At 35.8% G+C, this 27,676-nt stretch overlaps 1 protein-coding gene across 2 annotated transcripts in view; it reads right to left on the bottom strand.

The window, feature by feature from the left end:
- The window catches only part of BRWD1 (bromodomain and WD repeat domain containing 1), a 51,492-nt gene that overhangs the window by 11,113 nt on the left and 12,703 nt on the right, over positions 1–27,676 (bottom strand). Inside the window, exons 13-35 of one of the 2 annotated variants that reach the window (XM_088539354.1) lie at positions 26,934–27,032; positions 25,312–25,465; positions 24,511–24,645; positions 23,867–23,995; positions 22,381–22,606; positions 21,715–21,900; positions 20,766–20,949; positions 19,844–19,937; positions 19,000–19,140; positions 17,453–17,538; positions 16,401–16,596; positions 14,811–14,927; positions 14,602–14,709; positions 14,251–14,375; positions 14,062–14,144; positions 13,562–13,673; positions 9,622–9,683; positions 5,894–6,049; positions 5,490–5,610; positions 4,058–4,183; positions 3,353–3,425; positions 1,932–1,976; positions 971–1,117 (exon numbers count right to left, since the gene is read on the bottom strand). In XM_088539354.1, coding sequence (XP_088395480.1) covers positions 971–1,117; positions 1,932–1,976; positions 3,353–3,425; positions 4,058–4,183; positions 5,490–5,610; positions 5,894–6,049; positions 9,622–9,683; positions 13,562–13,673; positions 14,062–14,144; positions 14,251–14,375; positions 14,602–14,709; positions 14,811–14,927; positions 16,401–16,596; positions 17,453–17,538; positions 19,000–19,140; positions 19,844–19,937; positions 20,766–20,949; positions 21,715–21,900; positions 22,381–22,606; positions 23,867–23,995; positions 24,511–24,645; positions 25,312–25,465; positions 26,934–27,032 — 2,905 coding nt within the window. The remainder of the gene's footprint in view (positions 1–970; positions 1,118–1,931; positions 1,977–3,352; positions 3,426–4,057; positions 4,184–5,489; positions 5,611–5,893; positions 6,050–9,621; positions 9,684–13,561; positions 13,674–14,061; positions 14,145–14,250; positions 14,376–14,601; positions 14,710–14,810; positions 14,928–16,400; positions 16,597–17,452; positions 17,539–18,999; positions 19,141–19,843; positions 19,938–20,765; positions 20,950–21,714; positions 21,901–22,380; positions 22,607–23,866; positions 23,996–24,510; positions 24,646–25,311; positions 25,466–26,933; positions 27,033–27,676) is intronic. The other variant, XM_088539355.1, reaches the window with a different exon arrangement.

The raw sequence follows: 27,676 nt of genomic DNA, 5'->3' as shown, positions 1-27,676 counted from the left end.
TCAAACCCAAAGAAACCCGAACTCTAGATAGGAAGCTCAGAAAAAAACAACTGCATGGTTACTAAAAAGCTTTCTTCCTGTGAGTGCTTACTGGGTCATTACAACAAGAGAGACAGATAGCAAGAATACTGCAAGGTTTTACGAGAAAGAAAAAATCCAGTTTATCGCTTAGACTCAACAGATTTTTTTTTCTAGCAGCCCGAAGCAGCAAGTTGTAATGACAAAAACGCAGATTTATCTAAATCAACTTTCATATAAAAGACAGTGGGAAAGAAAAAAAGTGTGAACCCAGTACTGAAACAAAGAAGGATACATTTTGGAGAAATGACTCCTGACATTAGGGTAAGGTTCTAAATAACAGGAGGGCAAAGAAGGTATTTGATTGATACGAAATGGAACTGATAACCAAGGCAGTAAGATGTTCTGAAACACATTTTACAAGAAATTCAGGAAAAAATAAAACAGGATGAAACCTGTATTTCAGAGGTACGTTTCAATCAAAATTTACATTTTATGTGAAACTTCAAAGAGGACGCAGATTCCTCAAAATATTCGGTGAGCAAGTGGAAAAGATAATGCCAGCAATGACACTCTATAAAAACCAAGCCATGGGAATTCAGGTAAGTTCAGTTTTGACTGGGATCAGTTCAAGAGAAACTTTGAATGTTTAAATATCTACTTAACAGATAATGGTACACCAAGAGACATTACATGTTTATTTACGGTAATGCAGCATTTGCAGTTCCTACAGTTTGTTTTGTTTACAAATTGTTAATAATTTGATGGACTGTATCTTAATAGAGTATATTGCCGTGTGCTTAGAAGTATGAACTCTGAATTCCTTTGAATGGCTCTGGACTAAAACCATAACAACAATCCAAGAGTAATGTGAAGATCTTATTATGAAACCAAAAGTTAAGAGAAAAACAAACAATACAATTATCTTTCAATATCAGTAAGAAAAACTTACAGGATACTGATCCAAATCAACTGGCTGTCTAAAAGGTTCAGAATCTTCACACTGGAAAATTAAGTTCACTAGTTCCATACACTGCTTCTTCCAGCTGTTTTCATCATAGCCAGTTTTCACACTTTTTCCTCTTTTTACAGCTCTTCCCTTAAAAAAAAAAAAAAAAAGGCATTACTAACAGTCTGAAAAGACCAATTCTAAAAATGTAATCACAATGATTTCTGTGCCCAAAAAAAAGCTTTAAAACATAAGGTTTTATAACCAAAAGTCATGATATATTACTAGCAGATTGTTTTCTCTAGTCTGTATGAACAGCTCCATCAAATGGTAACTTCTTCCCCCTTCTCATGTTTCTTGTTCATATAAAATAACCAAGGAACACACCTCCTGATTTCTTAGGAGGTTTAAGAGTAGTTACTCTTAAATGTAGTAAGACATTTCTCATCATCCTGCACAAAACAAAATTATTTTCAAAAACATGAATGAAATTAGTGGCCACTGGGTGTTCAAAGTTTCATTACATTTTGCATTAAGAGTAGTTACTCTTAAAGCAGCACTGAGAACTACTGTTAAACAGCAAAATTGCAGTTGAGAATTACTCTTGAAAAAGTGAAATTACTTCAGAATTATTCTTAAAACAGCAGAATATCCGTTACTCTGATTTTCTAAGTAGGAAGTAATGTTTTTAATTCAGTGTCATACAGATAAATGAAAACACTTGCAAAGAAAATTTATAAATTCAGCAGCAAAAGCTTGCTGGCCAATTACACAGTATAGGTGTTAAAATAACAACTACTTAGGCAAAGCACTTATTTCCTTATTAACATCAGAAGAGTTCAGAACCATCTGTGACTGATATAAATGAAACTACCACTCCCATAAATTTCAATCCAGTCCACTCATCATTTTTTCTCCTCCTAGACCTGATTTGAATAGGGAAGATAAAGATTACCCAACTCACTTTTCTTCTTCTATAGGAAGTTCTTGGAAGACATTTCTCATCATCCTGCACAAAACAAAATTAATTATTTCCAAAAACATGAATGAAATTAAGTGGCCACTGGGTGTTCAACGTTTCATTACATTTTGTATTGTGGTAAAAGTAGCTTAAAATTATTTTTTCCTTGATGAGACAAAAACATCCTTGGACAGTCTTGGGAAATAAGATCCCAAACAGGTTAACACTGAACATTACAAAAGATAACACCACCAAAAGTTGCAGTGAGAAGTACTGCTTTTGCACCAACCAACGCTAGGCAGAGACTGTACTCCTGGAACACTGCATTAAGTATTGAAAAGCATCCCAACTGAAATGTCAGAGCAGTGTTTCTACCAGCTTTCAATGTCAATGAGTAAAGATAGTCAACAATTCACAAATAACAGAAGTCAGAGAACTTGGGAGTTTTTGTTGTCCCAAGTTTAGGAAGGGCCATCTTGGGATGAAGTTACTTTTGTAAGCTTCTAAAATACATTATAATGCAGAACGAGAGAGCTGACACTGAAGTAATGAGATGCAGGAATAATATTGCCCGTTTTCCTTAAATATAAAGCTACAAGGGAGGCCAACGACTTTGCAATCTTCTGAAGTCTTGTGGATAAATGCTAAATTAGAAATCAAAACATAGAAAAAGACATCAGTTTGGAAAGCTTGGAGAATGTTGTTAATAGGTAGTGATTGCAGATAACTATGCAATCACTGCATAACAACACAACATATTAGCATACAACACTATCTCTATGAGATTTAAATGCACTTTATTAAATTCTCCAGGAAGCATGCAAAAAAAAAAAAAGTATGTATGTTTACTTCAACAGGGTGCACAGAGAAAGTGAGAAGCAATGCAACGCTGCAGTCATACAGCATTAACTGTTCAAAGCTGACATAGTGTATGATGAAGGGCTATTTTGACCGCAGAGGTACTTGAATTAACAAATACAGTGAAAGATAGCTGTATGTGGAACAAATAGTTCTATTCAAATAGGTAGCCATTCATATGTCTATGTATTCAATATATTACATTACTGCATATTGATATGTTCAGAAATACAATGCCACTCACGAAACATGGGAGAAAAATATTTTACTTGATGCCACAGTCATGGCACAAAATAACATATCTGTTATACTCCTGTACACGTAATGACAGCACAAAACGCTTTCATTAAAGCATATATCAAATCAGATGCATGATACTCTCGAGCTATTTATTAGCTCTGTATTAGCTTTATCTTGCAAATACATAAATACACAGAAAAACACTCATGAAAAAGTAACTGGGCAATTTTACCACCAGTAAATATATACAGTATTTCTTTATCACTGCTAATACACTATTGCAATTGTTTACTAAAATACAAAACAAATAGAAAATAAACCCTTACCAGATCATCAGCATCATCCTTCTCATCATCTGTTGTGCTACACAGTTCAAAGATATTTGTACAATCCTGATCACTGTAATACAATTAAAGGTGTGTTACTAGAACAGCAAAAAGCTATCACTTCCTAGAATAAACCCTGCCATAACTAAAAACTACAAATACACTGCAAGACTGTAACTAAAAGTTAAAGATGAAAATAAATCACAGGTTGATCAAAATACTAACAGAAACATGTTAAATTCGAAAAACTGCTATGATGTACATTTCAGAAAGAGCTGAAGGAGTGTTACCATTAGGGATTTTTCAGGATTCTTCAAACCTTAATCTACCCGAAAGAAGACTAGCTTCTTCCAGCATAAACTTCTCTGTTATATCGGATGAAGCCTAAAGTAACAGGGACTTGTACACATGTGTGAGATAGTGCGCCCTGTGAAGCAAGTTCTGTGCTATCTACAAGTCAAGTGGTGTTTTCATACTGTAAGTACTAGGGAATGTTATGTCTCTGCAGTGAACATGAAGGCATTCCTCTAGCATTTCCAGTACTCAAGATTTTTGATTCCAATACTCAAGATAGTGATTGTCCTGCAGTGTAAGAAATTTTAGAAGATAAACAACTAAGTGAAACTAAAATGTTTACGCCCCCCATCCCCTCAACATTTAAGGGCACATGCATGCAAGCACTATTCAGAATAAAATGCTGCTTACTTGATAAACTTCAGGAGTTGTGTAGTGATCTTCTTTGCAGCTGTAGCAATCGCACTCCCGGGTTCATTGAAAGTCCTGGCATTGCTTTCAATGTATCTTACTTCCCAAACCAATGCAGAGATTCTCCTTAAAAATATAAAAATACTGCACCTTTAGTATTATGGTAGAAGTTCAAGAAATTGCAGAAAGTAATTATCTTTCCACATTAGAGTGGGATGAAATGCTCTTCATTTTAAGTGAAGCTTCATTAGACCAGTGTCAAACTTTTCAACAAATGTTTTTTTAAATCTCGTATTTAAAAATAAGCATGCACATGGAAAAAAGGGGGGAAAAAAAAGCACACACACACACATTTCTCCATATTCCAACCATTTGGAATTGTTACATATTGTTCCAGAGTGATGAAATGGTGAGTTACTGAATTTTGTATGCATGCATGTGTGCTTTTCAAGCTAATTGTACTAAAAGTCACGGCATTTTATCTGCAAAATCTTGTGATGATTATGAATGTACTGGGGAGGCATTCAAAACCAAACCAGTTTTCCAGGTAACATCAAAAGAGAATTTTTCTAGCTGTATGAAATACTAACAAATTATCGCTTTCATTTGACACCAGTAAATTCTGAAAAATCGTTTAAGTAACTATTAAGGGTCTCAGACGCTCTGCATTCTTTAAGAACACGTTATATTCACTGTTCATACTCAGAATTTCAAAGCTTTTCACAAGGCAATATGCCAGTTTTATTTAGGAGGAAAACAACGATCAATGTCTCCTTTTAATAATACAAGTTCAGATGATAAATACTCTTTAATTTCTCTTAGAGCTGTGGATATCCAGCACATCCAAGAGATTAGAATTTTATCATCTCTGTATTTGAGTTTCCTCTCTTTCACTACCATACATTTTTCTCATTTAAAATACCTGAGGTCATATTTAATATTTTACTTCTGCTTTTAAGTCCACTTCTAAACATAATAAGAACTTAGGAGTTTAACTCTGAGTTGCAAGTACCTGAAATATTGCATCTCAAATCCAGAAACAAAATATCTTCAGCATCAAAATGATGCTGATGCTTCAGCATCAAAATATCTTCCCATTTTTTACAGGCTTACTAATTTCCAAAACGCAAGTTTTGCATAAAAACAACTCCCATGTTCATTACAACTCTGAAATCAGTATCAATACAGACTAAAATCAATTTCCTCAGGAGAAACCAGATGCATATGAATATTAATATTCTAGCTGCCGAATATCAGAGCCCTGCTACAAAATACTAGCAATGCTTAAGTTCACAGAGAAGACTATTGGTTTTCACAGGATTTATAAGCAGTCTAAATTGCTCTTCTTCCCCAAGGAGTTTAGGTCTTTTCACAAGGTACAAGCTCAAGGCCATATTCGATATTCCTCCTGCTTTCTGCTGTTAGTACCAACCTGTAGAATCGGTTTGCCAGTCTTGTCCGAATAGTGTTTAGGTCTGTTGGATAAGCAATCACAGTACAGTACTTGGGATATGTACACAGATCAACGGGACCAGCAAAAGCTGCTGACATGTCTGTACAAAACAGCGAGATTAAAACTCATTAAAGATCTGTATGCACACATGCTTGAATAAACCATACGTGGCATTTGCATGAACATATCTGATAAAATTAACCATGGTCAAAACCCAAAATCTCTTGAGTATAGGCACTCTAAGAACACTGCATATAAAAACATTAACCTTCATAGTACTTCATCACAGTTCATTTTTAGAAAATACCATGCATAAGCCAGGGATCTATTTATAAAATGTAATGCCAACAGAAAAATCCCTCCCGCTTAGATGACATGCTCACCCAGAGTCAGCAGCTGATCGATACCACTGATAATCCGCTCACAGGCTTCATCGCGAGAGCGCATCCCCCACTCCCCTTCCTGGGGCTTGTACAGCAGCTTCTCCATCTCATCAAAAGTCACGGAAACGCTGGCCCCTAATTCTTCAGGCTGATCAACTGAGGAGTGGTAGCAAACAGGGAAGCGGGAACAGAGAACACAAAACGACATACTGTCATATATCTACAAGCACATATACGACTAAAAGTCTTTCCTTACATAAAGTGGAGCTTGATGGAGAACTATGGGGAAGAGAAATACACAAAACACATACAAGCCATCTTTTGACCTTTTCTGCAGTTCTGAATTTCAAGAGTATTATGTCTCCTCATCTAATTATTAATCTTCTCTCATTAAAAGAGAGCTGAAACCAAGTTATGACCCGGTGAAGGGTAGGGTGGGCATTCAAAACAAAAGCATATATGCAAATCTATGAGTTTAATGAGTTCATTTGCACCCTCAACCATTAAACACACAAAAAAGGCAACATACATTGCAACATCCTTCCTAAAATTCTTAACCATGATCATTTGGACATTTTTTGATCGTAAGTTTTGAATATGGACAATGGAGTGAATTTAAAAGAAATAAAAACTTGCAGAAATATACAGACTAGATGTATCTAAGGTTCTGAGCAAGTCACGTTTCCAGAGGCAGCCAGCTAACATAGAATAGCTGAATAAATGTTATCCCTGGGCATTTTTCCCCTCTGCATATTGTTCCTAGCACATCTTCAGATTCTGTTTTACACTGTTGTTACTCCTGAAAAGCTAAGTCCCTCATGTAATCAGCAGACTTCTGTAAGAACAAGCTAATGAAGATTCCTAATTGGATGCTGTGGGCAGTCAAGGTCAATTCAGCTTTCTTTGCAGAGAATGGGACAAGTGAAATGACAGTTAAAATGGCAGATGAACATTGAAGAGTCAGTGTACAGGCTCATGACTAGAAGCTAGCAGCAGCAATGCCCATTAGCATCCAAGAGATTATCTGTTAAAAATGAGAGCAAGAAAGATGGAGGGCGGGTCCCTCATGTCAGTGTTAAAGTGATTGCATTCTACGAATAAATTCTTAAAATATATAAACTATATAGTGTGTGTGTATATGTGTATGTATACACAGACATACTATATGGTATGGTGTATGTTTAACATACCATTACAGAAACACATTATAAAATATGTAGAGTCAAAATAACCTAAACAAGCTTTAGCGACTACTAAGGACTACTTTTCCCTCAAACAAACATGACTAGTCCTGATGACTCAAAATCACTTTCAGTTCTCGGCCCACTACTGCACTACCAAAGTGTTAATATTATTTGCTAGTCTCTCAAGTAAGACTGAAAATAAGCTGCTCTGACCCTGGAAACATGGAGAAGCTCCAGGCGCTAGCAAAAGATTGGGCAGAAGTATCTTGCTTGGATAATCCTTCTAACTGATCTTTGAGTTGAAAGAAAAACCAAAACCCCTGGATACAACACTAGCAAAAAAGAGCAAGTAATTCTACCCGCATAAAGGGGATCAAATCAAAAAATGTAGTATGGCGTGTGGTAGTCTTTCTATTGCATCAGCACTTGAGAAGGATTTTTTTCCCCTGGAAAAGTAACAACTAAAGTAGAACTTTTTTTTTTTTTTTTTTTTTTTTTCTTCTTTAAGTAGCTTATCATTAAGCATGGACTTTGTGCATTGCTCTGTGTTCTTCACAACACCCCGATCCATGTGACACAGCAGAGCTGCCATCATCACTAGCACACTCGTGTGAGATCAGATGATCCAGTCCCCAGGAGGAAACAGGGTCACAAGAGAAAGCTGAACCCTTGGTACAAGGGTTACAGATACCTAGAAAAGACAACAGCCAACCCAAACAAGGACACTTCAGCAAGCAGGATACTGAAAAACAAACTTTCAGGTCCACATCCATCACCTTTTATGGTCCTGACAACACTGTCCCTGACACAGTGGGTTTGGCATCTGCTTCTGAAAAAATTTACACCTGCCAGGATACGAAAGGCCAATAACTAAGTTGTAGTCTCCTATTTAATCAACTTCAACATCCTCTCTTTTTCTCATCCTTTAACTTTGTCCCCAGAAGTTGTATGAAGTTTCAACCTCTTAGTTCCTTTTTATTTTCCCTTCAACCTTTTAGTTTCTTTTTATTTTTCCCCACATTCTCCTCTGATAAAGTCATGGCTTCTCAGATCAACCAACTCTTGAGCCTTTAATGTGGTAGAGGAAGGACCTACTAGATCAAACAAGTAAGTTGTAACTTGCCTCTGGCACAGCCAGTAGATGATGACTTACGTATGTAATACCATCCAGGATTAAACTTGTGTTTGTAGGATGTCAGTATTATGGAACTATTATATACAGAACTATTACAACGAAACTATACGGGCTAACGAGACTATAATCACTGCACAGGCAAGCTTCAGTAGTTGAGAACATTAAACTTCCCATTTCAATCCAGAGGAAGAAAAAATGATGATAATTAATACGCATAAAATCTAAACAGGAATGAAACAACACACGACTTAAGTTCATGTGTAGGCTTGTTCCAGAGACTCTGACAATAACTCAGCTGTCTCCATGTGATCCATATGGGAAGTATTAATTTGACAACAAAGAAACTGAGACAAGAAGCTGCTGTACAATGGAAAGGGTCACACAGTGGTGACAAGAAAAGTCAACAGAACATTTCAGTTAAATCTACAGAAAAAAATCCTGCCAGTCGCTTGTTTTAAATATCTTAAAACACAGAAAGACAATGTCACATTTTGATTTCAAGCTGTTTTGCAGAATTTTTCATCTCAAGATATGACTGAAGCATCTAGTTAATACTTCAAAGATGAGACAGTTACGCAGCTACTGAGAACATCCACGTGTGCAACATATTGGTATTTAAGGGAGGAAAAAAAAAAAAAAGAAGCCCTTCTGGTGTTTGGGATGCAACCTAATTCCCAGGAGGTGATTGGGGAAATTAGGATTTTTTGACAGAATATTCTACTTTCCTGTATTTTGCAAATCTCCTTCCCCAAAGTGGACACTGACAAGTGAAAGAAAATTGAACTGAGTTAGACAAACCAAGAATCTAATTGTTTCATTCACAACTCATTTGAATTTGACCATAAGCCTTATGAAGTGCAGCTTGTTAAGTATTTGCAGTAAGAATTTCCAGACTGGAAATTATTTAAGTGCATGTGCATTTATGTATGCACATAATATATATTCCTTCTACTATATTAGAACAACTTAGTTTTTCTTATAGTAATATACAAGATTGTAAGAAAATTGACATTTAGAAGGAGTAGGCTTTATTGTACAAGCTTGAGCTACACATTTGGGGTATTTCCTCCAAAGTAGTTTTGGAAGACAGAAAACTTAACAGAAAAAAAGTAGAGGGGTATCCAAGGTGTTTTGCTAATTCAGAAGGGAAACTACATTAAAGAATGTTCTTGCTTACAAAGGGAGGAAAAAGGTCATCAAGCCAAGTAGCTGACATTCTCTTCAATTTGAAGATTACGGTTGCCCTATCAATTCTACCTGTTAAGTAGATGTATGGAGTGAATATTGTGCTCAGAAGATCAGAATCACAACAGAGATAAAAATCATTTAAGGTCCTTCAGCTGCGGAAAACAAATTATCTGAAGAAGGAGAAGCATATTAACTGATCTCTCAAGGGAGTTTCCACATACCATTATCAGGGACTGGCTCCATGTCCCACGGACTAAGCTTTTCATTTTCACCATTGTCCCATCTGAATCATCAAGAAAGAAAAAAAAAAAAGTTACAGCTAGTCTAACTCAGAAGCATTTCCTTTAAGCTTATTTAAAACATTTTTTTCCCCACAATTCTTCACCAGAGCTGTTTTAAACGTTAATGAAGTACACCATATGAGAGCATGTAAGTAAGAGCACTAGTCAGCTATTAGATTGTCACAGTGCATAAAGCAACCATTCTTCTTAATAAATATCTAATTAAAATTGTGTTCCTGATTTTGGCTATATGAACTGATCCAAAATAAAAATAATTTACAGCACTACTAAAACAGCAACCTAAAGGATACACTAACAATGACATCTCTCGAAATCACAACACATCTAGGCCAATTTTTGAATGCTTACATCAACAGCAAAACAATCAACAAATTATGGTATTTCAAACATAAAAACCACCCTACTGTATCAGCTCAGTCTTCCAGCTAAACCAGGAATCTGTCCTTAACATTATCAGTAGATGATGTGACCCAGGGAGGCCTTAAGAGCCTGGCTCTAGTCCGTACAACTCATCCTCCCAACATGAGTGATAACTGCATTGTGGTGTTGGTGAATGCATCCCAACTTACTGCCTTTAGGATCTGTGTAAGAGCCTGCTGGCCTTGAATTTGTCCATTATCTTTCTGAGGCTGCTAATAGGTGGTTCCGCAGCCTCCCGTGTGACCAGCCAGGTACATTGGTCTGTAGCTGGCAGGTTTCCCCTTGGATGACTGTCCCGACTGCTTCTGTACTAGTGCCTACAGACAAGCCTCTGTGCCCAACCGTGGCGCACGCTGCAACTTTGCCAGCAGTTTCTAATGTGATTTCTTCCACCAACTTGGTGAACATCATGCAATTCCTGTGACTCAATACAACTGAACGGACATACCTGGTCTCACACTCCCTATGTATCTACCTAACAATGAAACTGGAAATTCAATAATCCTCCTCATAATATCTTATAACTAAAATACTGCTTAGGTAAGAACACCTCTATTATTTTGAGCTACCTGTAAATCTAGCAACTTTGCTCAATCCACACTCTGCCTGCTTGATGTTTATGAACTCGCGTGTTTCTGAAGGCTCGTATACCAGACATTCTCTTCCCCAGTCAACATACAATACCTCAGAAGCTACTGATATTAATAAATGTACACGCTGTATTGTGTATCCTATGTGAAGGATATCAACATAGTTTAGCTAAGCTTAAGCTCCATTTATCTAGGTATCTACTGAAAGCTTGATGTATATATCTATACATCTTTATCTATACAAATTCTATACAAATGCTTACTTTAGGACAACCAAAAACTTTAAACGTTCAGCTTACACAGCTTCCATCTATTTAGTAACTATACAGCAGTGGTGGTGCTAATTTGAAATAATTTCTTAATGTGCAACGACCTGCTTGCTGGGAAGGTTTTTAATGTATTGAAAGGAATAGCACAGAAGAGTCGATAATTAACAATTTTGGAGCAATTATTTCCCTCCATTTCATTCAAATCAGGCTTCTAGCACTCTCCATCTATTGTTCTGAAGCCATCTTTCAAAGAGTGTTTCCTCTATAAAATAAATAACACTGCAATTCTAATAAAGCTCTTTGTCTCACAAACAAAGAATAACCACAGATGCCCAAACTCAGATGGATTAGCAAGATTATGCAGAGATTATAACAAAGCACCATAACCCAGATTCTGACTGAAGAACAGAGGCAGCTTTCTGCATTTTTTCCCCTCCCAAGGCAAAATAAAAGACACTTGGTTAGGCTTCTTGTTTTCTTTCATTTAAAAGAGATGCAAAAGTGAAGTGAAATGAAAAATCTCTACAGAGTATACAAGCACAAGTTAAAAAGCAACTTTCACTGTTCCACAGCAAGATAATTTGATCAACTAATCTTGTCAAGCTACCTATACCTACAAAACAGTCCAGACACTGTCATACACTTGCATTTCTTTTCCCCTGAATAGATGACTGTTGAGAATGAAATGAGGGCTGGGAGACAGGAGACGACTCTAATTCTTTAGTCTATTTGAGGGGCAATTACATACTATATATTTTAGGAATCCTCACAGATCTTGCACCGTATGCTCAAATCCTTAAAACTAAAAACAAACAAACAAAAACAAAACAAAAAAACCCCACTCTGTCAAATAACAAAGTTTGCAAAATGTATGCAAAACTCTTAGAAATCAACATAGAAGTTGTTCATGAGCAGAGGTGAAACATTCACATTCTCCCCATATGCAGCATAGATCTTTAAAGAGATCTCGCACTCCTTACCAATTAAATGAACTTCAAGGCAGCTCTGGACCTTCTGCCCTTAAAAGTTGGTAAAGATGCTGAAATATTCTTTAGCGCTCATAGATAAGGGAGTGTAGGAAAATAAGTTACAATCTCTTTCCCATTTACCAAAAAAGTGATTTCTGAAAGAAACTAAAAACTCCATTTACACTTACTTTAAGGAGTAACAGTGTTAATATATAGAAACACATGAAAGGTATAACATACAGATAATACGTTATGTACAGCAACACACAAAACGATTTGAGTTATTTAACAAATATAAATTAAGTGCTCTGAAATAAGATATAATTCTAATATTATTTTGATAGCAACATCCAGACTCCGTGGATGTTTACTTGATGTATTATTTTACATAACAATGGAAGAGATACTAGGCAGGAACTGCAGTCCAAAGCATGCAGTGTGCACCGTAAGCAAGGTTAGCCTCCTTGTGGTCCCTCTTTTGCGAGGGGATCCAAGGACACCAGAGCCACCCCAGACGACATGGACAGGGAGAATAGCCGGATTCTGACGATAGAGGTCCAGAGTTATCTTTGTTTAACCTTCTTCCCTTTGCGTGAAGGATCTTTGTCCATATGAAAGAAGGTGCACGAGAGCAGTGCTAATGCCACACAGGGCAGAACAGTAACAGGACATGCGTTGGTAACATGCCTCGGATCAAGGAGCATGGGTCCAACCCTCCTTTGCCAGTTAGGCTTCAACGTTCCTGGCCTTTCTGGTTTAAGCAGTTCTTTTTTTCTACTCTAACGCCCTCCACTGCACAGTGAATTGACCATCTGTCCCATATGCCTTCATCTAGGCAGAACAACTGGGATTTGACAGGTAGACTTGTCAGAGATACTGGTCTCTCACCAGTAACACAGGACTAAAACCATTATCCAGCTAAACACCACCCCAGTTGGAAATGAGAAGGTGAAACCACAGGCAGGACATACGCAACAGAATCTGGCAGACCAGTATATCAGGCCATTAAGAGACTGAAGTTCTGCCTTTACCTTCATATATCCAGCATGAAGGGATAACAAGGTCCAAAAGTCAAGTGAGTCTTAATTGTTGTGTACAATTAAGTACACAACCATGTTATAGGTATACTTGCTCCCACAGAAGACATGAAAGACAGGATTGTACAACTTAAGCACAAAAAGGATCACCTAGCTCAACAAAACAGAGGAGATTCAGCGTGCCCCAACCAAAACTAGTCATCGTGAGTAATTTACATCCACTGGCAATTGCTTATAGTAACCATGCTGTGTGTGTAATGCATTGCATCATGATGCATGCATGCATCACAAAAGCAGTTCACCAATGGTCATTACAGAAAACAATTCACAGTTTTGCAAAGATTCAGTGACTTGTTTTACTACATCACCACTTATTAAAAATTTGCCTTAAAATATAACATATTCACTTCATGCTCAATCAGTGACTTAAAGCAAAGTAATGTTACAACCAATAAAATCACTTAAAACAACTTGAGAATTCTTATCTCAACAGTCTAGCTGTATAAGAGACAATCCACATAGATGATTTTAACCGCATCAGTGATTTTAAAAGCATAAAATCCTTTTATACTTACTTAACGCTGTAACACTGGAAGTGGCTATCTGGATATTGAGGCTGGTATGGTTCTTGGCCCAACACTGTCCCAAACCACCAGGCATCATCAATAATGGAGCGGAACCTGTCAGCTACAGGGAAAAAAAAAAAAAAAAAAAAGCCCGTCATATTTTACTAATAAAAGCTGTGTAACTATAGATGTTTATGATCAGCCTATTTTAAAGTTCTAAAATTAGTAATTCAATAAAATAAGACAACCTACGATAAAATGACCTACGACGCAAAAACAAACCAAGAAGCCCTCTGAAGAAACAAGATAAAATTGCAAAAGCTAAAAATCTAAATATGCTTGCTAACTTCAACTATAAAACAAGAAAATAATAGAATTGCAACATATTTCAAAGGCTTCATCTTGAATCTACGGAAATCCACCCAAAATTTCCAACAGCGCCATGAGTAGTTTCAACCACCCTTTTTATTTCAAAATTCTTTGGTCAAATACTTAGAAAACTGACTTACAAGCTTGCCAGTTTCTTTGCCGTGCTTCATCGTAGAACTGACGCAGTATAAGGAAGTCGATAACATCCGGCATATCGTGGTATCTAGATAGAGAAATTGCTTTTATACATGCAACTTCAAGGCTTTAGGAGAAGCTTATAAAGGGTTGTATTTCCGAATACGTTTTCAGGAAAATAAAGATGGACATACTTGATGGAAAATGATTTGTCTGTATGTTTTCCAGTGGCATGATCTATAAAAGCAAGCTTGAGGCAACACAGCGTGGGAGGACCAACTTCATATCTAATTCCAACAATTTTTACCAGCTCCTGATCCTACAGGTAAAAATGAAGAATTTCATGAATGCATTCTCTCCTGCGTTATGCAAAACTCTTAATTTCACATTGCATGCACATCCAAAAAGTCAGATATATGTAAAAAACTGTAGGCAATATTTCAATAGAAGACAGCCTTTCATCTCAGCAATTTTAAGACAGTATTTGCATTCAGGCTTCCCACAGGTACCTGAATGTTATTTGCAAACCTTCAAGATAGTCTTACCCTAAGGACTACTTTTCTCCATGGCTCCTTGTGTGGATTCAGCTCATAAATGTTATTTCTTCGAACTGCTTCAATGTAAGCCTCGTGACCTTGTCGAAAATATATTACCTTTAAAGGCAAAACAAAAAAAAATGTGTTTTTTCTGTATTTAACAACTATGCTAATGTACAAGTAACAAGCTTTTATAGATTTTTTTTTTTTTTTTTTACCTCATCGCCCATCTGAGGTACAAATGGAGATCGTCTAAGAGCTGTGTCTGTGATCCAAACAGGAGGATGCCAATCATAGGACAAATCCGAGTCGGCTGGCTGTGTTGGAGCATCAGCCTTCATATTTAATAAACAGTAAAAACAGATATGAGACATTCTCTTGGCATGACATCAAAACAATTTTCAGTTTTAATTGACCAGACAAGTTTAAGCCGTGTACTAACGTACATTTCCAAAACCTATTACCAAAATTCTTTTAAGACTTTGCTTTGGTTCTAAGTACATTTGTAGTACCCACATGAAGTATTCTTGTTCTGCATGAACATCTGAGTAAGCAAGGCAACTATTATGCAGATCCCTAGAACCATGAGTTACAATTTAGACAGTATCCTCAGTGACTAACTAAAAATCTAACAAGCTGCAAGAAGTTATTTGAAGATGAAAAACTATGAAAGATATTGCATAGTCATTATGCACATTCAGAAACTAAGTAATTTGACAACATTTATCCTCATGTCAGTCCATTCTGTAGGCAGACAAGTTAATCCTGCTCATCAAGAGCACCTTTAAAGAGAGACAACACTAAACTTTTGAAGCAATATTAACATAATATCATAGGTAACAGTCAAATAATCCAAGTACTTCTTCAGTAAATATCCGTGCAAAGACAATTTCAAAACTATTGTTTTATGAAATATCTGGAGTGGATGAAATGGCATACAAAAGTTATCAATGCGCTCAAAACATTTTTTTGTCTAAAGTTAGAAGACAGTCAAGGATATTTTTCTTTATTCTACTAAAGGACTTAAGAAATTTCAACCCAGCTATCAATGGACATTATAAAACACACTGATTACATTCCACAGATCTTCAGGAAAGAATGTTTAAAACCAGACTAGGTCCAACAGCTTTTCACCCCTTTTATTTCAAAATGGGAGACAGCTTCTAGAGCAGATCCTTCCAAACAATTCACTACATATCTTTTGATTACTCTCTATTTTGAGAAGTTTTGAAATCTTCTCAAACTAAATGAAGGCACACTGTATGTGAAGCCTGAAAAAAAACCTGAGTCTCAAAAACAATTCATACTAAGATTTGCTGTTGCTTTGAACATGCTGCCAAGTGATGAACCATGCTGAGCTTTATGAGAGGTACTTGAAAAGTGCTAAACTTCCAAGTCCTATATTTGGATAGTTTGGTACTTTCAAAGCTCTGTAGAGATGGTATTAAATATTGTGTGTAAGATTTCTCTATGAATACTACTACATAGCTGTAAAAAACACCAGAGCTATTATCTACACTAAGTTAAAAATATTTGTGTATACTAATAGCTACCAAGAGAGCAGAAAAGAGCAAGAATATCACATTTATGTAAAAGCAGAATCTGTTGACTGTTGAATCAAAAGACAACAGCACATGGGAATTCTGGAGAAGCTGAAACCTGAGGTTTATTTTATGACAGCTATTATTAGAGACAGCAACATCCTCACCCAATAAAAGGCAAAAGCCATTGGAAAGAGGTCTGAACCCTACGAGAGGTCAGAACCCTATTTAACAGTAAGCGAGTAGAAGGAACCAAATGTATAATACCTCCTCCTGTTTTTTTGGTTTGGGCTTTTTTCTTCTTTTTCTTCTTCTTCTCTTTGGAGGAGATGATTTCTCTGCTGATACTTCATCTTCTGAAGTACTGCAATATCTGATAGCTTTCCTTCGAGAAGTCCGTACAGGAGGCTGTAGATTAATCCCTGCATCAGCGATCCAGTCAGAGTACCTACTTGAAGAATCACTGTCCACGGGGCAGGGGAAAACAGGCAGAAAAGGAAAATACAACCATGGAATCAAGTGGACATTTTGAATATCTCAGAATGATAAGTTATCTTAGGCAAATATTCACAGATTATTGCTCGGGGGAGGGGTTGGAAACAAAAAAAAAAAAAAAAACCAACACACACACACACACACACACACATAATGCAAAGCACTTTTTTATTTCCCCAGAAAAGTCAGGCCTGGTAGATTTTGAAGTCACCAATTTTACTGAAGAAAACATATACCAACAAATTTTTGGACCAATGAGGCATCCTCCTTAAAGAGCATGCTTAAATAAATAACACTTAAATAAAGTTTTTAAAGACAGCTACACACAGGCACACTTTTGCTTATACTTAATAGTATTTATTAATTCTACTATGCAGAGTTTAGGAAAAAAAATCTAGAAACCTGTATTGAAAAAATATAAAAATTTAACCACAAATTTAGTTCTAAATAAAAAGACAATACTATTCACCAAAATTATGATTTTTTTTGCTTAAGACTGAATCATTTTTGTAAGATCAAACAACTGATTGTTGCTGGGTTCCTCAGGAAAAAAAATATATATCAATAAAACATATCAAAAAATTCTATCTTCTTTCTCCTTGCCACCTATCATTAAATACACACACACACACTTGAAGCTTCATCAAAACAGCAACATTTTTGTGAAAGGTGAAAAGGAACACTACAACGAAGCAATATAATAGTATGTTTTTTTCATATAATCATGCATTATTACTTATGAATTCATGCTAGAACTTCACACTTTTCATTTACCAAAATTCAAGCAAAAATCATGATGATAACAGATGCCTTTTCTTCCTTACCTAGAACTGTTACTGTTGCTTTTTTTGTCACTTCTCCATTCTTCCTCTTCATCAGATGAGCCAGAGCCTTCACTTTCTTCAGCTTCCTGAGTTGAAAAAGTATAATTTCGTATCAACTCTTAAGTTTGTCATATATGTTTTAACCATCTTTAAATATAAAACATTATTTTTTCATGCCTGCATATTACAAGTTAGGAAAATATTTGCCTTGCCTGGTTAAAACAAACAAAACAAGATTTTCACCTTGTCTGGTATTAACTTTAAGAGTGCATTATTAGTCCTTAACCTCTATCCATCCACCTACACCTAATGAGCTAAGTATAAGATCCAACTGTCAACTACTCATCCAAGAAAGCAACAGTCCCTGCCCTACCACATGGCAATGCTGTTTTTTTTTTTTTTTTTTTGCCAGAAAAAACTTACTGGTGATTTTGATTGCTTTGATTTACAGACTTATGATGATCCAATTAAGACACAGAAAACATACAATAAAACCTAGCTCACTAAAATGTAAAGGAAATATTTAAAAGTTAAGAGGAACATTTAGAGAAGCTTATCACATTTTCCATGTGCACATAATATGGCATAATCTGTTACAGAACTGGTATTTCTGAAAATTCTTTATTTTCATTTACTATTTATACAAGTAATATGTATGGATTTTTTTCTGATTTTAGCATCATCTGATTGACCCAACAGTAATTGGGCATTTTCAAGCATGTATTTAAGTTCAAAGCTGTGCATAGCTTAGCTGCTACTTAAGTGCTTTGAATTTCTGTCGGGTGCCAAAAGTTTCCTCACAACTCCCCTTCACCGTATTCTCAAAAATAAACAAACCCACACCTCTAAGTAACTTAAAAAAAAATCCTTTAAGAGACTAGAAGGTAAAAGTCCAGCTCCAAAGAATATCATTCTTCAACTGTCTTACAAAATTATCTTCTCAGCTATTGACTCTCCCACTTTACTTTGATAAATAAGAATGGAGAGTACTGAATAAAAGACAGGTCTGACTGACAAAAGCCCTCTTCCTGAATACATGGCAACCTCTCAACTCTCCCCCTCCTTCCCTCCTCTCCATTTGACCCACTCTTCCTTTGTGCTCAAGTAAGAGCAGCACAAGTCCAAGGCAGTCCTATCACACGTGTCTATTACAGCGTCTGACACCAAAGCAGGCAAAAGGTCTTTATCAAGTATTCTCACATTTTCCAGATTTTCAGGTGTAGGTGAAGATTTTGAAGTGTTTTACGAAGGACAACAATAAAAAAAGGCATCTAAAATTCAAATTTCCATTTAAACTAACTTGAAAGTTGTACATTGGATTTTTGCCTTAGATTATTGTTTAACTATTGCTAAAGTGACTGGGAAGATTTGATACAATTCTGAAAGCTACTAATAACTAGTTCTGAGAAGAGACTCATTTACACTCGTAACAACCTTAGAGAAATACTTTCTCTGATAGGAATTTTTGAGAGAAAAAGGTACATTTTAGGATGTTTTACTTTTTCCAAGAACTTGAGTTTTAAGCACAGAATTCAGAGAGAACTTACTTGCTCTATCAAGCCAAAGCAGTCATCTCTTTCATCATCAGATGAATCAAGTTGCTCAACGTTATTCCGTGTTCGGTAATTTGGGTATTTGCGTCTATGCAGCCTACGCTTAGATTGTATTAATGAAGACTCAGAGTCACTCTAATTTATAGAAAAAGCAAAAAGTAAGAGGTTACAAAAGAATACACGCATAGCAAACTTCCCTTTGTAGAGGGGAACTGAACTGAAATGGCCTTATTGTATAGTCCCTTTCCACAAGGAATAATTTTGCTTTAAGCCATTAGCTTAAAATGTATTTTTCTAATTTATGACTTAACATCATTCTAAAAATATAAATAAATAAATATAACCCCACTCTTCACACACACTACTATTAATGACAGGTAGATTCAAATTACCTGATAAATATATTAAAAAAAAAAAAAAACAAGATATTAAACTGCCCACAAATGTAATTCTGAGAGGCCCAGAAGTCCTTGACTCTTCCTAGTTAAGGGTATCATCCAGTGTAGTTTTTGCACTGAGTTGTTTTGCGCTGCAAGATACAATGAGTCACGTCATTATCTCAGGCCAGAAAGGCCTGAAACTAACTCTGCCTTCACCTGTTCTACCAAGAATCTTAGATGGAAGGAGCCTAGACTCCCTGAAAGAAAATCAGGAAACATAAATAAATAAAAATTTTAAAAAAAGAATAAGCCTTGTCCTGCTCTAAGAAGTAGAAATACAACCAGCAAGAACCTCTGAAGATACTATCATCCTCAGAGAAATGTGACGATTCTTACAAACATGATTTGTTCATATCACAGGGAGAAGAATTTACAGATTTGTAAAAGTTTCTGCCTACCTTTTCTGATAACTGGAATGACTTTCTTTTCTTCTCCATTGCATAAAGATCTCTCTCCTCTTCTCCTTTTGCAATTCGATATTCCTCCTGTTTCCTACAAACAAATTATGAAAAGATGCTTAAATTCAACTACATTGTTGAACAGGCCTGTTCTTTTTAAAAGCTCTTTATAAAATATTCTGAAAGTTAATTTCCAAGAAGACTGCTCATTTCCAGGTAGATTGAAGAAGCTGGATATTAAAAGAAAAGACTTTCCTCAAAGATAGGCAAACACCAGGACATAAGCAACTTTTTCAATCACATTTTAAAATCCTATTTTTCCTTTTGTAACCATTCTACCTCAAAAAATTCAACACTGGGAAAACGGTGTAAAAACTTTTTCATAAATGCGGCAACACATATGGCTGTTTCATCGTAAGGAAATATTTACCTGTGCATCTTGCTTCTCCTTTCAGCAGGTGTCTAGTGACAATACATTTGAAGAGGCTGGTTGCTTCTGCACTGAAGCACCTCTGCTGTTCTTAAATCCATAGCACATTCCTGGCTTCAACTTACCAAATACTCAATGTTTCTTGGTCATAACAAATCACAAGTAGCTCACTACAAAGTCCCACAAAAGCACAATCTTTCTGAACTTATGTAAATGAATTTAACATATACCACTGTATTCTGGGGTAAGAAAGAATCCAGGGAAATAAGCTCTCAAAGTAACTAAAAATATTGAAATATGTGAGAATAGCTCTCTGTTAAACTGACATTCCATTTGTGTTTCTTGAAGAGACTTTTCAATTAAGTTTTAAGAACAGCTGCACATAACTTGTTTTTCCATTCGTAACATGTATCTATTTTAATTCAAGTGTAATAAGACAAGGTTTAAAAATAATACTAAGGTACGTTCCTTAGTATTGTCCTGGTTACACACCTTAGCAAGGTTGGTGGTATTTCTGGGACGACGACTCTTCGCCTCCAAGCCTGAAGGTCTCGCTCAGTAGCCATCTGACTTCGCGGAGCGTTCTGATGCATCTGACGCACTCCTTCAACTTGACCACTGCGCCGCAGACCAATATTCGGAGGAGACTGGATGTCTAAACTTGGTCTTCTAAAAGCTAAAATACACATTTTCTTTTTTTTTTTAATAGGCTACAGAGAAGAGGAATTTTGTCTATTCTTATGAGAGGTAAAAAAGTAGCGATATCCCATATTTTACCTACATGTTGATAAACATGTGTCCAGTTACCGCATTCGGGAAATGATCTGTCTTGTAAAAAACAGACTGGGATTACAGAAATGGTTTGTAAATGGTTATTTTAATTGCTACCATAATATGAAAGTTACCTATACATGAAAGTATAGTACCAAGGGTGCTCCTCAATTTTTTTCAGGTAGTTCTGAAGCTAAACAGGCTATAAAAGCATTTGTCAGAGGTTGTGTTTATATAATCTAAACTGCAAAGAGACATAGAGGACGAGCGTTTCATCGAAATCTCTAAGGGAACTTGGACTCTAGTCTGAACAACGGTTTTGTGGAGTTTTTTTGTCTGACTCCAGAGAAATAGAACTTATAAAAACCATATTGATTTTTGAATAACACACATTTACTCTTATATATGTAGCAATCTAAAATAAATTCAATTAAGGCTTTTTGAAAGAAAGGAGGAAGGAGCTTGTTTTACAATTTAATCACAGGAGTAGCAGTGTTTCAACTAAGAAAAAAATAATCTTAATCAGATATTTCTATTTTAAGGGCATTTTAGTGTCCAAAATAGCGTTCAACAAGTTAAAACCTGTTTGAAATATTTCATGCCATATGACAAGAAATAAACAAAAATCAAGATAAAATAAACATGGAAGCATTTAATAGGAAGTTCTAACCTCTTCTAGGGGTTCCTTCTCCATTTTGTAGACTACTTGAGGCAGTTTCTTGATCAGCTCCAATTCTTTGGTCTTGTTGTTGCTGCAGTTGTCTAATCATGCCATCAAGAATACTAGGCTCCATGCCTTGTTCATCCTGATCAATTGTTTGTTGGCCTATAACTTGTTCAACCACTTCTCCATCACCTTGCAAATGTAATAAGAATCACAAATAAAATGAACAGGTTCAAATTAACTAACTGATTACAGGAAACGATTTAATCTCAATCTCATCACATGGAAATGAGTTTGAAAATTAAAAGAATAGAATAATTCTGAAAATTACTGAAACTCCTCATTACTTATGAGACACAGGAGTCTAAAAATCATAGTATCTCCATAGCAGCTCCAGCAGGAGAGAGAGAGAGAAAAAAAAAAAACCCCACACACGTGCAAGAACTAAGGCACCCCATTTGAATCACACTTTTCTGTATGTACTGCTCAATTAAGTAATATTTACTGTTTGACCATTCAGCAATTTTAGTGGACATAGATTACAGTTGTAAGCATACAAGAAAACAATAGCATTTTTAAATCAGCTATGTCGCATCTACTCTCTTCCCATTCAGAATTACCACAGTAATTCTAACTTCTTTACGTAGGTCTTTTGAGTGATACTATTCTTACTTGTTGCTACATATCCAAGCTGAGGTATCAAGTGTTCATCTGCACAGTTTTCTCTTCCTGGCACCAATCTCTGATATTTTGTTGGATGAGGGTTTCCATCCACGTCTACTAAGAAGGGGGGGGGCATGAGATGAGGAGCCTGTTGAGTCTGCTCATCTAGGACATAATTGTTAGAGTCTCGAATAAGTGGTCGATAGTCAGTGTGGAAGAACATCTGATCAGGAATCTAGAAAGAAATGAAGCTTGTATGTTGTCAATTTGAAAAAAAAAAAAAAAGAATATGCTGAAGAATATGAAAGAAAAGGTTACACCCATTTACATATCTTTTACCTTAAAAGGGAAAAGTTAAGCTCTCATTGAGGGGAAAACAAAAACATGCATAACAACTCTAAACCTGCAGGTGTGCTGGAATACTCTTCTTAGAGACCTTTTATCAGCCTACAAATGTTTTTCAAAAACAATAAACTGAGGCAACTTAAACAGAGAATCACTATTCTACACTTAAAATTAATTAGAATATTTTACATCCCACTCTTATTTCTCTCCACGCAGTTAGCAAGTTTGCCTGGTTTCCATGCAAGGAAACCAATGTCTAAAGTTCAATCTAAATTCTCAAGGTTGATTTCTTGCTTAATTAGGTAATGTTCATCAGAAATAAATCTTCCTGCAACTGAAACAATTTGTTAAATGCATGCCACTAAAGAAAAACAGCATTACACAAGTATTAGATCATACTCAATCTTTGCTCCTGGCAACAAGAAGCAAAATGAAGAGAATGAATTACAGTTTCAGCTGAGAATCTAGTAAGGAAAAAGACAATACATACACACACACCCCAAACAAAAAAGACTAGCAAAGAATAACATAGATTATCAGAATTTTACTTTTGACAGCTAGTTCAAGAAAATGCATGTAAATATATTTATCTAAACAGAAAGGAAACACAGAATGGTACATAAAAAAATTAGATAACAGAGTAATGAACTTCATGATAAATTTGAGTCTTAAAACATTAACTTATTTTGAGAAATTAGGAATAGAAGCAGTTTTGATGCACTGAAAAGATTTTTAGAAGATGTATTTAGAAACTTAAAGCTTTAATGTTTGCATGAATTAGTACAGATAACATTAATGTGTTACTAAAATGCAAAACAAAGCAGTTTATGCTAAGCTAGTAGAAGGGGGAACCTCTAAGAATTAGGTCACTTATCACAAGGTTAAACAATTAACATGCACATTAGCTGCTGAGGATGAAAATGCGTCAGAAAAAAGTTCTTGCAAGCTATTCTCGGGGGAATTTTATGACACTTTCTTGCCATGCCATAACCATGAATATAAAAGAACTCAAAAACATCAACAAGTCAGCTTTATTTAGATCCTCTCCCCAGAGGAAAAGTTTTTCATATACCATATTAAAGGAACAAAATGAATTAATCTAACATCTTCACTTAGAAACATTAATAGTTCTAACAGAAATTTAGCTTACCTTTTCATAAGGCCGGCTACAGCCAAAACCAAATATCAATAGATGCCCGTGAGAATCTGTGCATGCAAAATGCTGCCCATCTGGTGAAAATTTACAGTCAAAAACAGCACCGTGTCCTTGGCCTTCAATCTAGATTGAAGGAAAGAAACTCAAGACGACTTTTTCAGACTTTTTTTGAGCAAACAATAATGCAACAGCAGCAAGAGTTACTCTCTAGACAGGAAAAAACTAGCAGTGGAAGGGTGGGGGAACACTCTTCCATTAGACTAGGGAACTGATGCAGCTCACTAAAGGGTCCAGTGAGGCAGACTATGAAAGCAGCAGCTTGGAGTAGACCAGGGAAGCAGAATCTCACTTCACTGTAGCACTAAGCTGTATAACTGACACATGGTTAAGCTACACTTGCAGTTGCTATAAACGAGGAATTTAAAGGTAAAATCTCAAGAGAAACTGAACTCATTCATGGCTTTTGCTGGTTTAGATGAATTTTTCAGGTTTAAAAAACAGGGTTGCGGGAAAGACACACTTGGTAACACAGTAATATTATAAAAATTTAGAGTAGCATGTGGACATACTGCTGATCTGGGGGGGCACGGGGGAGTGAAGCATTACAACAACAAAACACACACAAACACAAGTCTTACCATGTTAAAATAATGCTTCGTTTTTGTGCCTTTTGTAATATCCCATATAAAGATGTTGCCATCATGACCCGCAGACAACATAATCCTGGAATCAAAAGGATGGGTCTCCAAGACAAATACTTCATCTGCATGCCCCTAAAATTCAAAGTTGCAAGTCACATGCAAACAGAGGAGAAATTCAAATTAGCAGGACACTGACACTTGACTCCTAAAGCACTTGCTGTGCCATCCCCTCCTCGCTCTCAACACTTTTGGAAAATGAACTCCCTCTAAGCTGCCTTTAAAAAACACTCCACTGAAGACTTCCAGAAATGCCACAGCTTTCCACAGCATATTTATCTTTATCTGGATTGCTACCCTTATAATCAGAATGCCACAGAACAAGTAGGATGGAAAACCAGGCAGCTAGGAAGACCACATCATTCTAAATTTAATCGCTTCCTAGATTCAAACAAGGCAACCAACAGATTTAAAAATGTGGAATTTGGACACGGACACACACCTCTTCCCCCCCCCCAAAAAGTCAATTCTAAATTGATGAGTATGTTATTATTTTACAGCAATCTGAAACATTTGTTTATTTTGCAGGAGAAGCAGGTTCAACACAGCAGTTAGGGTAAGTTTATTAAAAGGAGAAAAAAAAAAGAAAGAAAAAGCAAGCAGTTTGGGTTTTAAAACAAAACAAAAATCTACACTTGCTTTACTACCCTCGTAGAGCTTTCATTATGATCAACTCATCATGTGCACGTCACCAACTCAAAGACGACTAACTATTCCAAAAAAACATGCAAAATTACATACCACCAAGTCATGCAGCAACTGCCCTGTACTGGAATTCCACACTTTGAGAAGATGATTATTCACAGCCGTAACAACGTAGTTATCGTTCTGGTTCCAAGCTATCATGGTTACTTTAGGCTTCATAAATTTGTCTTCTTCTGAAGATGAATCACTACTTTAAAAGAGTTGTGCAGTTATGAAATATTTTGAATTAGCCCATTTCAATCTCAAAATACAGAATAACCCGTTTTCCAGAGCTAAGAATAAGGGAAGGGACAATTTTTTTTTTTTACTGGATTTTTTTTTGCCCATTAATTGCAATCTTTGAATAAAAAGGCCTGTACTTCTTGGGTTGAACAATTTATATTTACAATTTTTGAAAATGGTCTAGTTTAGAGAAAAAACATAATTCAACAAAAATACTAAGGGAATAATGATGCCATCACAGAATTAATACTTATGTAAGCAATTCTGCAACAGAATATTCAAGTTTTCTAAAATTGGTTCTCTACATAAAAGCCCATAAAATTTATATTTTTATTTTGAAGAATATCAATAGCAAAGGCTTTAGGAAAGTTGAAACTTCAACAAGTCTTATCCTGACAAGTTTGAGAAACTTGGAGCAATAATATCATTTTAAGTGAGAAATCCAAGTGAGTCTCAAAATAAATGCATTAATACTATGACAATATTTTGTATCAACCTTAATCCATTTCCTCTTGTTTCTATCCCAAAAATTTATAGGGTATATATAGTAGGATACTATATCACTTCCTTTCATCATTCCAGTCGACTGAAAGAACCAGGCTTTTAGGTGTTTTCGTGTAACACTATTTACCATGTCAGCTAGTACTCTGTTCTACAACGAAACCTGCTGCTGTATACACTACTATGATGGTACATATTACCTCAAAGAGATATTTAAATTTCTTCTTGTGTTTTTCATAGCTGTACCACACCGATAGCTTGTAATGATCCTCTGATAAACTAGTACAACTAAGTTTGAGTTCTGTATCTAATCCATTCCAAATTCATAAAGTTTCTACCTAAAAGTCTCCAAAAAGTGACCTGGCATTCTGTAGTACTGAATCTCACTCGGCATGCAGGTTTATTCATTGACATATAAAATCCTGTTCTTCATCTCTAATGATGCTGCTTATGCTTTCTGCCACTAGCATATTTCATTGTTTCTTTTGAACACTTCAAAAGTATGCTAATAAAAATAGTTTGCAGGATCAGTTCTTGATGAAATCCACTGATCACTTGTCATCCTCTCTCCTGGAAAGAGCTTAGTATTTACCTCACCTTTGCTAACCCAAAATAGTTGCACCTACCATATTACAAAAAGCCCTGAGAGAAAAGAGTTGCTGTGTTTTACATTATCTGTCTTTATCAAATAAAAAGTTCATGTGGTTAGTTTGGCAAAATCTACATTTGAAAGCTAAATATTATTGATGTGTTTATTCAAGTGCAAACAAAAATCTAAGAAGCTGTTATTATCATTGGAAAATCATTAATCCTCCCCTAAAGATTACACCACTTAATCATAATATTGCAAAGACTCATTGTAAGACAATGTGTATGACGGCTTTTTCAAACTTTCCAACTTCATGCAACAGATAAAATGACAACACTTTATCTACCCTGGTAATCGATCAGCCATATCCAACAAAATACTCCTCCATTCCGCTTGTTCAAAACGCCAGATTCGAGCTGTTCCATCTCTGCTGCCACTTATAAACCTTGAACAAATTTAAAAACAAAAAAAATCATCAGCCCTTCTAAAGAACTTCTATTTTAAAGTATTCTTTTCAGAATCACAGAGTCATAAGCACAAAATTTAGAGCATTACAATGAAAGACTGATAAAGACAAAATCTTCAATCTGTGTTTGAGAAGAATCTTTACAGCTTCCTCTGGTTAATCTTCTTTCCAGAAGTAAAAAGGGAAATTTTATGAGCTGAAGCACAACAGTTGTCAACAGGACTATCAGAGAAGCAAGCTCCAAACTTACTTAAGCTCATTTTACAAAAACTATTATCAACTGTTTTTCAATTACAGTATTTTAACTAAGGTTTTTAAGCAACTCATTCTGAGACTATCAGGTACTAATAATTCACATGTAACATCAGGAACAGTTCAGGTTAGTACAGCTTGAGAGGTTCCCACCCACAGTAGTGCATAGAAGAGACCAAGAAGAGGGACTTTAGATAACAAGCTGTAAAACTCAGTGACTCAGGTTCCTTTTCATAGACTGCTGACTATCAGGGCAACAGAATGGAAATTCATAGATTCATTTTAGTAACAATTTAAAAACCTAAATACCTTCCATAGAAAGTGTTATCAAGCAAAAGCAGACACATTTTCCTAATTTTTCACACCGTCTT

Source organism: Tinamus guttatus, unplaced genomic scaffold (genome assembly GCF_059628265.1).
Source record: "Tinamus guttatus ecotype Peru unplaced genomic scaffold, ASM5962826v1 Tinamus_guttatus_pri_ptg001602l, whole genome shotgun sequence".
Taxonomy (NCBI): Eukaryota; Metazoa; Chordata; class Aves; order Tinamiformes; family Tinamidae; genus Tinamus; species Tinamus guttatus.
This window is presented reverse-complemented; position numbering and strand designations above follow the sequence as displayed.